Source organism: Bacillus rossius, chromosome 1 (genome assembly GCF_032445375.1).
Source record: "Bacillus rossius redtenbacheri isolate Brsri chromosome 1, Brsri_v3, whole genome shotgun sequence".
Taxonomy (NCBI): domain Eukaryota; kingdom Metazoa; phylum Arthropoda; class Insecta; order Phasmatodea; family Bacillidae; genus Bacillus; species Bacillus rossius.
This window is the reverse complement of record NC_086330.1, coordinates 101472656-101489006: the sequence shown is the minus strand read 5'-3', so window position 1 is coordinate 101489006 and position 16351 is coordinate 101472656. Positions and strand designations below refer to the sequence as shown.

At 37.1% G+C, this 16351-nt stretch overlaps 1 protein-coding gene across 4 annotated transcripts in view; it reads left to right on the top strand.

Annotated features, from left to right (window-relative positions):
• Positions 1-16351, top strand: part of LOC134540823 (alpha-1,3-mannosyl-glycoprotein 4-beta-N-acetylglucosaminyltransferase A-like) — an 87085-nt gene that overhangs the window by 22308 nt on the left and 48426 nt on the right. For 2 of the 4 annotated variants that reach the window (XM_063383852.1, XM_063383862.1), the window contains exons 4-7: positions 44-167; positions 4470-4748; positions 7812-7945; positions 11238-11284. In XM_063383852.1, the coding sequence (XP_063239922.1) occupies positions 44-167; positions 4470-4748; positions 7812-7945; positions 11238-11284 (584 nt within the window). Of the gene's footprint in view, positions 1-2; positions 168-3540; positions 3615-4469; positions 4749-7811; positions 7946-11237; positions 11285-16351 lie in introns of all 4 variants that reach the window. The other 2 variants (XM_063383844.1, XM_063383867.1) reach the window with 2 other exon arrangements.

The following is a 16351-nucleotide window of genomic DNA, read 5'->3' as shown; positions in this document are numbered from 1 at the left end:
AGGTATTCATACTCTCTGCTCGCGTGACCGGTGCGTGCTGCAGGAACAGGGCGAGAGACGAATGACCCTGGGCCATCTATCGGCGCCCAGTCGTCGCAGATGGGGGCTGCTCCTCGTGGGCCTGGCTGCCTCCTCCGCCGGCCTGCTCATGCTTGTGTCCAGGCCAGGTCAGTGTCCAGCCGGTACCATCGGCACGTCAGGTCAGCATGTGTCCTGTTCCCATGCGGCACGCATTCAATTAAACTATTTCCACAAATGTACCAACTGTTCTAGGAAGGTGGAAAAGGGGGGTGGGAGAGAACCGAAATAAAATTGTCATCTTAAAAAAAAATTATATTAGTTGAGTGAGATTTTGAATTTTATACATAAATATTTGCAACTGTCAGTCACTCGTTCCATACACCTCGCTGGGCCGCACCTCTGGCGCAACACACGCCACAGCACCCCTCGTGGACCTCCGCCGCGGGACTCCGTCGCCACACTCCGCCGCCGACGCACTTGCCTTCCGCCGAGGATCCGCTTGACTCCTCGCTCGCAACTTCGTTCGGGACTCTGCCGCACCCACGGCACTATCGCCCGGAAACTCCGCCGCAGGAGAACTCCCGACTGAACACTCCGAACTCCACTCACTCCGCCCTGACGGCGCAATTCCAGAACTCACGAGAGCGGCCGGGGCCAGTCACGTCACTCCGAGCCGTCCCGACGGCAGAAATGTCTCGAAAACACGTGTCGGCGGCTCACGTAACTCCCAGCTGTCTGGTGTCAGTTACGCAGACCTGCCAACATTCAAATTTAAAAAATCATGAGGTCCTCGATAAAAACTTTCAGGCCCATAAATACAGGTTATATATAAAAAACAACAAATGAGAATCTTTAAATTTAAGTGACATACCTGTAGGTACATACATGGGCGTAGATCCCGGGGGGGGCCAGGGGGGCCCGGGCCCCCCCTGGAATTAATGGGCCCCTCCTTGGGGGGGCCCACTTCGTGATTTTAAAGTTAATGGTGTACACAGCATATATATCAGATTATTATTTACAACGACGACAGACACTTTGACATGCTTTATATTCCTACCTTTGAGTTCCGTAGTTATTTTCCCCTACCCCTTCTGCGAAAGCCATGGTATGGAGTTTTCCAGTGAGAACTTTGAAACCCTTAATTCCTAGAAACCGTTCATTCCAAAGGACGAAGCTAGGGTAGGGTTCCGTTAGCGTCTCCTCCCCATTGATACCCACACTACCTTGTCCTCTGAAACGACAGTATTATAGGTTTCAGGTAGTCTGTTTTTAAAGTGGTTTTGCTCTCGTGTGCGCCAGTCTTCTGCTTTCTTGGCAAACATCAACATGGATAATTTCGTGACGCGGAAGAAACGGAAAACAGAATCTGATTCTCACCTGGTAAGCTTGATTGTTTTATAAGTAGTGACTATTATTTAGGTAATATATTTTATTTAAGTGATTATGTAACATTATTTTTCCCAGTAAATAAACAACTTAATACTTTAACAGTAATTATAGCAGAATTTAGTTTATTTACGAACTGAAACTTATATACCATTACTGGAATTTTTTTAGCTCATCTCCATTCTGTAAGGCTAGCTGCTCTGTACGTTACATGTGAATATACAGGGAATAATTATTTTCCTCGACAATATGGAATTTAAAATCACTCCCCTTTTATTATGAAACGATAATTTTCACAATTCATGGCCGATAATCACTTTATAACATTTGTTATTTGATAACTGCAACACTGCACGAGTAAACAAAAGTAAGATTGAGAAAGAAGTATTTAAACGTTACACATCCGTATTTAAGTTAATAAGGAAGCAAACGCGTCTGTTTAGTAACTAATCAAGCGGTATATTTTAACTAAATAATATTCACTGCCAAAATACTGATTATACTAAAAATAAGCCGAGAAATGTATGTGGTTCAATTAGCTGTAGGATAAATTTCATAGTTCTATCTACGAGATTTTTCATTTGTGTCATTAAGTTTTTTTTCTTTTTTACCTGGTTGATGCCTTTACTAAATAAAATAGTCTTTAAGGGTTTTAATATGATTCGATCGTTCATTTGATGTTGATCCGTTTATTAGCTTTGGAGCTTTGGGTTTTTAGGGCGCATCAAAAACTGTGAACAAAGAATTTCACGAACAGCATTTGAATCGCAGTAATTATGTGATGTGGCATAAAAAACCCGACAAAGTGCGAGTCGAACTCGCGCACGAAGGGTTCCGTACCATTATCTATAAAAACGGCAAAAAAAAATCATGTCTGTTGTATGGGATTGGGAGCCCCACTTAAATATTTATTTTATTCTGTTTTAGAATTTCTTGTTATAGCGGCAACAGAAATACATCATTTGTGAAATTGTATTCTGTTTTCACGTTTGTTGTATGGGAGCCCCCTTAAAAATTTGTTTTATTTTAATTTAATCATTTATTTTAAAGTGAATATATAACTAAATATTCTGTGAATATTTCAAGCGTCTCTACCTGTTGCCGTTTTCAATATCAAGCAAAAACGAACAAAAAAATCACGTTGGTTGCATGGGAGCCTCCTTAAATATTTATTTTACTATGTTTTTAGTATTTGTGTCTAACTATCACGGTTCATGAGATACAGCCTGGTGGCAGACGGACAGACAGACGGACGGACAGCGTTATATTCACGTATATTATTTTAATAGATTTTTTCATGGATATTTTATGTATTTAGGTTAGCAAATTATTCAAACATGTTTGAGAGATCATTTCTTATAGTCATTAATTAATAATTACTAAAACATATGTTGCTCTGCTTTATTGTTAATATCACTTACGTAAAAATAAAGTGTATAACATACGAGCTTATCATCCAGAGAAGACTTGTTTCGGTTGACCTCTAGCGCAAAATTCTTAAACCACAGAATTCACGGCCCCCCCCTGGAAATCCTACAGATTTGCGCCCATGGGTACATAAGTTACATGGTCTCTGCTTCAAAATTTATTTCAACAAATTATAGGTTGCAGATTTAATTTAGTTGAACATAATTTAGCGCTGTCGTGTAGTGATCATGCAGGGCCGCAACTAAAAAAGATGTAAAATAACATTCTGCTCGTGTAACACTATCACTGTTCACAGCAAAATTAATTTTTTTATTGGAAGCAATACGCTTCACGTGTTAGTTGTGTTTTTTTGTAGTGGCATGTTTCACAATGTCTCCTCTTCCAATATGCGAGATAGAAAAATCAGCACGGCACACGCTACAAAACGCAAAATTGCTTTCTTTACGTGACTCGAGTATTGATGGAAACTCGTTACTGTAAGCTTTCGTAAAACTTGTTTTGTAACTTTTACAAACAAAATCTTGGGGCCCCGAAAAATCGTGAGGAAACACTATTTTGGCGTGAGGGCGTGAGATGGACCTTAAAATCGTGAGCCTCACACCAAAATCGTGAGAGTTGGCAGGTCTGGTTACGTGTCAAAGGCAGGGCGCCGCGTGGGGAGTGGTGGGAAGGAGGGGAAAAGCGACAATCCTTGTTATCTTGCAGGCGCGCGCGGTGCATATCATGTTGCAGCAGCCGCCAGCCAGCTCTGCACCTGCACGTGTCCCGGCCAATGTCATGTTCGTAACAATATTATCATTTGAGGTTCTTTACATTATTTAGATATAGTATACCTATTTATAATTTTTGATACATCAGACAGATACATGCAAATCCCAATGATCTATGGAAACATGATTGAAATTGAGGTGGTTAGAAACAAAGGGGTATAAGTTACCAAAACAGATATTATGTTTAGATTAATGTTAATATGAAACTTTTTGCAGTAAAAGGAAAACTGAATGGTTCCGAAGGAATACACATGCACTCTAAGATTTGTGCTGCCATGTAGCAAGTTTTCGTAAACTACTTAAAAAAATGTTTTTTTGTTTTTCTCTTTAAAAGGTTTGAGGCTTGTTTTATCAAAACTATTCTGTATTCATTTACACTCCTGTGCTTCTGACCACCTCAATTGGCAAGAAAATTTGTATAATTTTTAAAAGACTTGTTAAAAGTGTTTTCTCTTCACCAGGGGCTTAACCGGGGGGGGGGGGGATTTAGGGGTTCAAACCTCCCCCCCACCTTAGCAAAAATCTTTAATTAATTTCTTATTCATCACTCAAACAAATTTCATATTAAAATTAATAAAAATTTTACCATTACAATATTTAAATTTAAGTACTGAAAACTGCTAAAATAGCACTATTCTACACCTTAAAATCCAAATTTTCCCGGGGGAGGACCCCCGGACCCCCCCCCCCCGCTTTAATACTGAGGGGGGGGGGGGCATGCTTCTTAACATCCCCCCATACACAAATCCTGGCTACGCCACTGCTCTTCACTTAAAATGTATGAAATCTAGAAAGTAACGTTGCAGTTTGCTTGCGAGTCACATCAGGGGAACAGCAGGAGCGGAGTGGGCGCGGTGTGTGCAGACGGGCACGAGGAGCGAGGGCTGGCGCAGCGCCTGGCCGTGCTGCAGGCCATCCTGGAGCGCACGGAGCAGCTGCACCGTGCACGGCAGGAGGACGTCCGCCTGCTGGCCCGGCAGCTGGGGCAGCTGCTGGGAGCGGATGCGCAGCCGCCCGGCAACGTCTCGGACGGGGACGGGTGGCTTTTGCGAACCCCGACCATCTACCAGTTCCTGCCGCACCTCGCCGACGACCCGCTCAGCCTGCGGCCGGCCTTCACGCTCTCCAAGGGCCGCTCGGGAGGTGAGCCCTCCACGGAGTGTCTCTTGTTCGTGCAGGGAGGTGTAGCCGTACATCGTGAACAGGAACAGGGCGACTGGATTTATATTTGTACATGAAAATATTTTATGCTCCATTCTGTATAGTTGCTGGTTAACAACTGCGATAACATGTGCTGCTGTGCTCCTTTTTACCTAGTAAACATAATGTACGGGCAATATGATAATTTTTTTTTCAAAACAAGGGAAGTTTACAACATACAAAAACCCTATCCAGAGATAACATGTGCTGGTTAATCCCAAGTGCAAAACCCTTGGAGTCTTTAAAATAAATATTACTGCTTTAAGAATGGTTGGTTGTCGACTTAAATGTTAATAATATTTTATTTAAATTTTTATCAAAGGGTTCTTGAGTGAATAAAATATTATTGAGAAAAAAAACTGAACTAGGAATAAATTGAACGTTCCCCTTTTAGCTAAAATTGTGAAGGCAAAAGATGGTAAATTTTATTGCAGTTTTTTATGATCAAAAACTCTTTTATTTCTTGCTGAGCAGCTGCTCCGTGCATTAGTTACAGAAACAGCAGACACGATGGTCAGGTCAGTGCTGGAGTGGGCTATGTCTGGTGTCTGAGGCGCATGAGTTTGAGGAAGTGCAGTTGAGGCCGCGAGGTGGTGACCGGTGTGTGGTGATGCTGGGTGAGGAGAGGAGGAGGAACACCTGGGCCATCTGCGCAGGGAAGGATCTGACGGGGAGGCGCAGGGTCAACAAATTTTGGTAGACTACAAAAAGTGTGAAATAAAAGGCTAGTCTAATATAAAAACATTATTATTACACAGTATCTATTAGGTGATTGAAAACAGTACGGTATGTATGTCCCAATTACTTAATTGTGTGTGTACATATTAAAATTTCTGCCCGGGGCGAAGGAAAGCCTAGATTCGTGCCTGTATCTGTGATGGCTACAGACTGGATGCAGGGTAGGTGATGGGTGGAAATGCTGGTTAGTCTTTTAAGGAACATGTTGGGGGAGGGAGATTGGGGTGGGATGGACTACAGGTGGCAGTTGGGCTTACATGGGTAAGAGGGTACATTAGTTAAAGCTCGAAACCATTGCAGAACAGAAAGAGAGAGAGGTGCTATTTCTTTTTAAGTAAGTTTGGAATCAGAATGAGTTTAAGGGGAAAGTGGTAGAGGTGAGGGTGTCAAACGAGTTTTGGAAATTGGATTGGGGGGGGGGGGGGGGGTAGTGAGGGAAAATTACTTCTCCCGAGCCCAATTTTTTTATTATTTTTCATGGTGTGTGTATGTGGACACACACAGACACACTCATGTATAAAAACAAAAATAATAACTAAAGAAAGCATAACCCAACAGACATCCTGCCAGTGTTTATTTATTTACCTCTGTATCTCTAAAATGGATGGTTTGTATGTAATCCAGAATCTAAAGCATTTATAAATAATTGAAGTAGAGGCTCTGATCCAGTTAGTTTTCTGGCGTGCCTCTCGCCCTTCAGATGTTTTATCAGATCTACTGGCTGCACATTTCTAGTTGATATTCCAATGTTAGATTTTTTGCGTGGCATTTAAAATAATTTCCAATTTTTAATGTTTATTGACAGATAAGACGTCCAAAGAGAGTTTATTTGTTTGTGATACAAATGTCATTTGCCTACAAATAAAAGAATAATATTTATTCGTAGCTGCAGTACACGGCATTGTCCGGGCTGAACACAGGGTAATCAGAGAAATGACACACAATTACTGTTAGTTTGTCTATGAGCTATGATTTTCTGTTTATCCGTGGCGATCGGTTGAACGGTTTAAAAGTTCATGCGCTGCAGCACCAGCTAATGAAGAGTTCTAACAAAGTGGATATCACGAAAATATTCTCCATGTAAAAATATTTATGTGTGCCAATTTCTAGGGAAATCGTTGAACGGTTTAGAAGTTGATGTGCTGCAGTGCCATCTAGTGGAGAGTTACAAAAAGTAGATAGCATTAAAACCTTTTCTATGAAAAACACTTTGATGTGCCAACTTTCATGGTGAATGGTCAAATAGTGTCAGAGTTTATCGACACCATACATACATACCAACATCCAATTTATATATATATATATATATTTACACACACACAGATATACGAGTAAGTTTCGTAATTTTTTTCACACAGAAACTTTATTGGTGAAAAATACACCATGGCATCATGAATATACACCTTTGACCTTGCACTTTTTTTTTGACATGGTCTTCACCGACATTGAGACATTTGTCGTAGCGTGCAATCAGTTTGAAGAAACCACTCTGGTAAAATTCGGTGCAAGCATTTGTCGCACAGCCTGCTCCACCACAGCATGGTTTTGGAAGTGATGTCCTGAGAGTGCGGCTTTCAGTGCAGGGATAACAGCACGCACTTCCATTGGCGACCACATTGTCAGTACATGTCTGTCTGCCATCCTGATTTGTACTCTGATAACCTCGGGCACGCCGGTGTGCTGCTACTCTCTCTTTTTCAGCACTCTGAGCATGCGTCGTTCCACCTCCGCAGACGCTATTTCCGTCGTTGAACCAGCAATGGGTGCGGATTCTTATGGCAATTGTTTGTTTCTTCTGGTGGACCATCTGCTCTTTCAAAATTTGTTTCTTCTGGTGGACCATCTGCTCTTTCAAAACAATTACGAAACTTACTCTCGGAACGTCCCCCATATATTAACTTAAATACTTAGATTCATGTGTTAAACTTTTATCATCAAAAGATATATGAAACTATTCAATTTAAATTCTTGAAATTACCATGGCATCATGAACTCTTGTCTTATTTCATGTCATATTTTGCAGATAACCTTTCTTTGTAAGAAAGTCCCACCCGAAAAGTCTTCCTGGAGCCGTCCCAAACAGTTGCAGGAGTTGAGGAGGAGATTAAGAAAGTTGAATCAATTTGAAACCTCATTGTTTCCAGGCTGATTTAGACTTGCAAGAATATGTAGTTGCAATTAGTTTCAATGTTTAATTTAAAAACTATGCTCGCTGAGTTGGACTTGCTATGGGGACTTTTCAGAATCATCTCATAGTTGGTATTACAGTTTCAGTTGTGATGGGGATCCCAACCGTGAAGCGAGAGCACCAGAGCTACTTGACAACCTCGCTGCACAGTCTGCTGAACAGCATGAGTGCTGAGGAAGCAGCAGACACGCTCATCATTGTTTTCGTGGCTGAGGTAAAGTAAACAATATTTCTTTAATTATGCACCCTACAAAGCATGTTCATTACAGATAGTTAATTACAACATGAATCACAAAACCCAAACCATACAATTATATGAGTAATATTAAAAGTGGTTTATTGCATGTGAAGGTTTGTATATTGGTTGGTTTATTTACAATTTTACATAGTAATTCTAAAATTTAAATAAAAATTGGTTGTCTGTAAAGTCGGTTTACAGACGATAGTTTAACGTGACGTCATAACAAAACATTGATGAAATGATTGCATACTTTTATGAACAAAATTGAATCATTTTTATTGAATTATCACTATTTTGTATGGATACAAAGAAGGAGTGAAATGAAATCTACAATTTAATTGATAAATTTACTTTTATTTGCACTCATTAATTCAAATATGTTTATTACTTTAACGAAGAGATTATTTTAACTATAACTTTTATACATGTTTGCTATTATTTAACTTCAAGATCGTCGAGAATGTTTTACGCTTATTCGCAATTACACATTTAACGACAAAGTTTTTTCGTCGTGAAATTAAACGTAGAATTTAATAAAAATGCCCTTGCAGTTAAAAAAATAAGTATTAGTAAGTTAAAGAAAGAATTTCGGCTTTAATCTCCAACCCAGACGCTCGTGGTGCGCTGGGGTAGAGATTAAAATTTGTCGAGAATATTTTACGTTTTTATGTCTTCCAGTGCTCAAAATGATATGCAATTGTGGCCCCGGGCACGAAATTTTATTTATAATTCATTAATAATAACGCCTCTCGCGTTAAACAAAGGAAAATATGTATTAACGAGTGCCTGGTTGCCGCGGAAGCAGATAGATAGAGCGATTCGTTCGGTTCGCGTCCGTCACCGTAGATGACAGCACCATAGGGGAATAATATTATTTCGTTTTTATAACAAATACGCATCCCAAATACACCAAACTTATTTATAATGTGTTACAATAATTTTTAAAACATTGTGCAAAAGATCCCGGGTGTAATTTGAATTATTATGTGTAACTGTAAAACACCATTGTTCGTACAAAAACGTATTTGAAATCCAACATTACTTTTAAATAACCGTACCGAAAATCGGTGGACGATCGTTAAATTAAATAATATTAATAATTCAAATGACGAAAACATGATTGAAAAGTCAAAACGATGTTTGTTCCCATTGAGTGGAAGAGAGATGCGGCGCAAGCGTACAATGAGCGTAATGGGACACATCGTAGTGGGACAATGTGCGTTACGGAACACTTTTTCGTGTGTGCAGCCGGCGTTCATTGATTTATTAGACGTTGTCACATCAAAAAACAAATCTAGGTAAATGTTGGAAGTAGATACCGTACTTATTTGAAAACAGAACCCGAAAATAGTATTTTTAATTTTTACTGTTGACTATCTTGCAAAAAGGATAGTACTAGCTGGATTCTGTAAACACTTTGTAGACTAGGTAAATTGTGGGGTTAAAGGCATTAAAAATGTTACTGTGTCATAAAATGGCAGTTAGGATATGTGTTTGGCAAGGAGAAAAATAAATTAAACTTTAGTGGTGAATTTTTTTATTTTTTGCAAGACCATCTTTGGAGTAAACAGACTTAACTTAAAAAAGTATTATTTTATGGAAGGAATGGGATACCCTCCAAACAAGTGGACAAGCAGGGGGCCTGAAAACACATTTTTAAGCTATGCAAGAACCCTTATGTGGTTTTATAAAACCTGTAATTCATAACTAAAAATGGCAAGTTATGGCATGTAGATCTTTGTGCTACTACTGCTTATCATCATGTCTTCATGCATGTTTAAAGAGACGGCTACACTCTAATTTTGCATATTCAGTGGCCATAAATTGAAACATACGTAAGTCATTTTAAGCTGGTTAATGAATTACCATATTTTTGTAAAAATACACACATATACACTGGTTCTACCCCTTCCCTCTTCCCTTCCTTACTATGCCCTTGCTCACTATTGTTATATGAACACAAAGTGTCAACACTGGTTTTCTGCTCAAAATTATATTAGATCATAGGCAAATGACCATGACATAAATTTTCATGGAAGTCTTATGGCCAGTTACACAAAGTGCTTTTAAAAGCTTGGGTTTCTTAACACTTGATAAATTCAAACAGAACCTCTAACCAGTGATTAGAACTGTGCAGGTACAGCAGATAGTAAACATAAAAGAAACCTTCTGTAGCAAGCAGTTGCTTGCTTGTATTTTGTTCATTGTTTAAAATGCAATTCATATTATGTTAAATAAAAGTTTATGGATTCACCTAAGTACTCATTCTATTTTACCATTACTTAGTGTCAGAACAGTAATAACATTTTGTTAGGCTTTAAATTTCAAAACATTTTTACTGCTCATTTTCATAGTAATTTGGTTGTTCTTGAAATATTTGTGGTTGTTAGAAATTATTGTACAGTATATGCATGTTTATGTATCATGTATCAGTAAGTAATAAGAAACATAGCTTATATTGAATAAACTGTAGTTTAATTATTTGTTCCTAATGAAATAAAATTATTAATATATCCTATTAATAACAAATTTACTCATTTGATACTGTAGCATAACTGCAAATCAGCCAGTTCCACCCTTGTTCAGTAATATTCTGATAAGGCTTTTATGCCTTTTATGATACACAGCATAATCTCTCTCAAGTCTGTCAAGAACCACCAGCTTGTTTCAAATGTTTTATCGGAACTATTATTGTGGTTAAGATAACATTGGTTACATCTAACCTTAAATTAAGAAATAGAAAATAGAATAGCCAGGACTTTTTATTTAATCAGAACTTAATTGAAACTAAATTGTGATTCCGTCCCAAAGTTTTCTTAAAAATTATTATTCAAGAAAAAATACATATTCTAAAAGTACCTATCTACTAATATCTGGTTGTTTTAATTTCAGTTTAACTTTTAAAATATTGAAAATTTTCTACACATTTAGAAAGAAAATGTTTTCTAATAATTTTGAGATAAGTATTATACAAATTAATAATTGTGTAGTAATTTAAAATTTTATTTTTTTTGAGATGTAATTAAACATTCTGAAAGGTATTAAATTTATGTAAGCTAGTAATGTTTTAAAATAAAAGATATAGAACCAAGACATGGATTTGAAATATTATGTCATAGTAAAGTTTCAAATTCTGGCCAGGGTTTATTTGAATGAGCTTTGATATTTTAGACATACTTTTTTTTTTACATTGCTGCATGATATTGATATTATTAGAGTAAGTAACTGTTAATTGTAATTATGTTTCAAACTGTGTGTGTTCCAGGTCAAGCAGGATTATGTTAGTGATGTGGTCAAACAGATAGAACACCAGTAAGTAAATAATCATTATATACTGAGGGCGTACCGGTGTTGAGATGTGAATATCGGTCGAGATTAATGGGCGCCACCACGTGAGTGGGCACGTGGACCCGGCTGGAAAACTCTTAACTCAGGGCGTTACGTGGCCCGTGTGCGGCGAGATATTAGCCCTCCTGACTTTTTACGTATCACCTGTCCCTAACTAGGCCCGCTCTCAGCGTCGGGCACACTCCTAATTATCGTAGTGGGCTCTTAGGGCGTCCCACACGCCGCTGACCAGGTTAAGGACCCACGTGGCCCCCCGAACACAAAACACGTAACTCAGGTAATTGGTTTTTATTTTACTCACGGTACACGTCCTTACACGATTCTCCGTTGATACAGCTTTAAATGCCCGAGGCACGAATTAGATTAAGTGAGGAGGCGAACCACGCTCGTGGCCGCCTCAAGCCGTTACTTAATACACCGATGAGATAAAAACTCCGAAGAGTGAATAATTATTACTTAAGCAGTCTCGCCGACCGAGAGAGGCCCCGAGGATGAAAAAGAAAGCGGTTTGAATAAATTAATTTACAGAATTACTAATCGGTGAACCAACGGTGATGTCCTCGGGGTGTCTGCAGAGACGTCCGCTCTCGGCCGGCTGTAGAAGGAGACTGAGGAGAGGTCATGGCTTGCGGGTGGCAACATGGCGCCCTTCGCGCCGAACACAATTACCATTACAACTTTGCTGTAACGTGCCCCGGGTTACTATTAGAAAATACATAAATCCTTTTACAATAATTATTAAATTACTTCCATGTCCAGTCTGTCTGTAATAATTACTTATAAGCATAAAACAGGGTTCAAATGAGTTGCATGTTAGTTCCTCCGTCGCCCGCTGGGGAGCGTCGTGGTTCGTGCTTGGACTTATTAAATAACAAGAGATCATGAAGTTATTAATTAAAAGACACTCACATGCATAGCCATCGTTACACTGTTTTGGGGCGGAAAGAAAAAGGATTACAATATTAATTAATATATACTAGGGGTGCGGCACACTGAAGCTAAGCGCCCTCTTGCTGTAGTTCGTGGCGCGCAGTTTGAACCTCACACGGCTACGTACGTCACGACACATGCCGGGTAGGAAAGGTGGTGGGAAAGGGAACGGAGGATGATCAGGCTCGTGGGGCGAAACCCCGGCTGACGTCAATACTAAAAAATGTTAATATAAGTTAAATGCATGATTAAAATAAATTGTGCATGGAAGAGTCTCAATCCTATCAGTAGTCCAGCATGATCCCAGAAACATGTCCATCAGCTCTACGTTACCATAATTGTAATCAAAAATGTACTGTTTACTAACTGTTAATAAGGGTGGTAGTTACGTAAACAGAGGAGTTATGGGGTTGGTTTTTAATATTCCACTGATATATATATATATATATATATATATATATATATATATATATATATATATATATATATATATATAGAGAGAGAGAGAGAGAGAGAGAGAGAGAGATACTTATGTTTTTTGAAGTTATACTTATTTAGGCGTGTTATGAAAAAAAAAGATGAGAGAGAATATTTACGATGTGCGTGCACCATGCAACAAAATTTTCACAGGATGAAAAAAAAAACTTCACACTAAAAAAACTACATACAAAGAAAAATTATATATGTACTTTTAAAACTTATACTTTCATGATTGATTTTGAATACTGGTCCATATAATTAAAAAAACATTTATTTATTGTGAATATTAATGATAAAAATTGTGTTTATAAACTTTATGAAGTATATTTTCAAATGTTTTTATATAAGTTAATTAGAATAAACAGACAGCATTTTTTGATTTCATTATAATTAAAATTTATCTTAATTATTTTACCAAATTAAATAATAAATTGTGTACACGTGTTTATATTAATATTGATACTGATCATTTATTTAAATTTGTTAATTTGATTGAATTTTGACTTTACCAAACATATTTATATTATCACTCCAGTCCTTTTATTATTTTATTTCGATTAATTATTTGCATGCAAAATTAAAGCTAGGTTTTTATTACACCAAGTAAGTAGTATAACTTCTACCGCCCGTACATAAGTACATGCACCAATTTTTTTTTTAATTTTATTGTTTTACAAAGAGGATAAGATACTTTATTTTTTTAATGTTAGTTTTGTTAGTACCGTTTCTCGCTCCCAGTTAGAAGCATTGCCACCAATAGTTAGGCTCCTTCAGCTTGCACTTTGACCCTAATATTTTGGAGCTGTAGAATATCTAGGGGTATGGAATTTGAAAAAGAAAAAAAAATTGTATAAAAGGTCTTTCAAATATTTTTAAGTTAACCTGGAACTTTAATTTTGACAAAGGTTTTGCTAATTTACTTTAAGCAATTTTGATTTTTTTCCCTTTTTAAAATATACTTAGTTTAATTTAATTTATAAATGCTGATGATCAAATACGGGTGAATTTGTGTCATTGTATGAGGCAATGAAATCTCAAAAAAGTTGTTCTAAAAAAAATGTCAAGGTATCGACCAGCACTTTAAATTTTGTGCTAACTAATAACAATTAAAGTCTTCCTTTTCCCATTAATGTATAATGTATAAATATCCCATAAAAAAAAGACAAAGAAGAAAAGTTAAATTCAAACGGGCCAGCGCAGGGCCCTGCTAGCCCTGGAGGCATCTTGGCTCCTTAAAGTATTAACGTTTTGCTATCTGACTGCCGATTCTAGAGCACAAACTTGTGGCACCGTGGGCTTTCAAAATAATAAAAGTGATAGCTTTTAACATCCCAGACCACCCCTGCTAGCTCAAAATTTGGTCTGAAGTGGACATACATAAAACAATTGCAAAAAAAAATTATTTGGGTGCCAAAATTATATCTGTTTCAGACACTTGTTATTGTTGTCGATTCGTTACTTAAATAATGTCTCTCAGACACCAAACAGATATTAATGGATTTTTTTATTAAGACTGGAAGAACAATTCAAAGTCAGCAGGGTAGCCATCTTGTGACCACATAACGCAGTACAGGTAGAACAAACAACCTTTCTCACATAACTTCTTTGTCTCCGAAAGCAAACATATGTCTACTGTTTGCAGGTTCCGAAAGGATAACTCATAAATTGATAGTTTGTAATTAAGTCCCATTGTTACACACAGATTCACGGTACGAAGCTGCAGGATTACATCCTTGGAACAAATCAGCGATCACTCGAACCTTATTTTGGGCGATACCATTGACTGTGGTCGAAAATTCTAGTTTCAAAGTTTCAAACACGAAAAACAGGTTGATTATATACGGTAGTGCCCGGATCACAGCCGCAAAATGTTCTCTTTAACTACATAACTTTATAATTAGTGAGCCACTGCCCAACACGTAGCCTATCAGTACCTCTTCCAGATAATGACTGACGGAACACAGCACATCACAAAACACTAAGAAAATTATCAGTTAGCAGGGGACTTCACCGAAATACTGCCTTATGGTTGGCTACAACATACCTATAGTTTTACAATTATAATGAAGTAACCCTCCTTCCTTGAGGTCACATGTCTCTGTCCTTCTCCCACACCTTCCATCACTGAATTGGGGGATTCCCATTAGATATTCACATTTGGGCTAATGTCTCTCGCTCTCTCTCTTTCATCCAGGATGCGATAAATTATCATAATTTGGAACCGCTGTTTCTCTCTACACACAATACCCACTGTCTTAAAACCACTATAAAACAAACTTAAAATTATTATGATTATTATTATTATAAAAAGAACATTTAAATGCAATAAAATACTGACATTCATACTTACATAAACAATAATCTAGCCAGCAAGGTGAAAACCAATAAACTTATAATTACATGGCTTTTTAATATAAAATAATTAAATATAAAAATTAATTATAAGAATACTACACATAATAAAATTAAAGTATGAAAAACTATGTCAATATTACCTAAGTCATAAAATAAGCTGATCTATTACATTACTGAAAAAACCTAATATTTAATCTTTTTAAAAATGTCTTGTAAAAACCTGGGGAGGGAAGGGTCTTCCCACCTTACAAGCTTTCAAGGCTGAGTTAAAAAGGAATTTCATAGTTTCCTGAAAATTACAAATAATGATCTGCCCTCGTAGCCGAATGGAAAACCTTCTTAATATTAAGATGATCGGCCAAAACTCTCAGACCATTAAGTGTAAGCCCAACTTAATGCAGATTGCTTAACCCTAAAGTTGAAATGCAAATAAGTTGTGCAAATATGGAATTCAAAGGTGACCACAAATTATTATTGCAAAATAAAACCTCACATAAATTATGGGTTGACAAAATATGTTGCATATAGGTAATTACTAATTATTATTAGGTACCAACTCTATCAAAAATGTACAGTGGATTACAAGCATTATGCACATGTCCTTTTCTTTAGTTAATTTTACATACAAAAATGGAATTGTGTTAAACAGTGATTACAAGACAGGCTAATGTTATGTTATTGAAGTAGATTTTAAAAAAAAAAAAAAAAAAAAAAAAAGGAGGTTACTACACAAATACATAAATGGGAATAACATTGGATTTAATTGAATATATGAAATGAAACACTGCTGACAAGTCGACATTTAAAGTTCAAATCAAGAATATGTTATAAATTTATTAAATTTGTTCATCTTTGACCTTTTCCACCTATAAGTGTTTCAAAGGGTAACAAACAAACTCAGCTGGGGCAAAGTTTGTAAGCAATTAACATAATGCCATGCTGTAATTGCTCCAATCAGTGTAGATGTAAAAGTAAGTCCCCCGAAACAAATTCTGTCCAGCACTAAATATTAAGGGCGCTAAACCCAAACTCAATAAATCTGTTAGCAAAGTCAATAGGGTGGTGAATTAAAATTAATGGCCCTTATTACTCTTCCCTAAAGCAGAAAGTCAGCCCATTAATTAATTATTATTAATTTTGGTAAGGTTTTACATAAGGTTGAAAGTAGTTTTTTTTTTATATTTTGTTTAGTCAGTTAAAATTAATATGTGTATTAATTACATTTTTACAATTTTAAAGCATGTTGTGGTTAGTTAGGCTGTACCA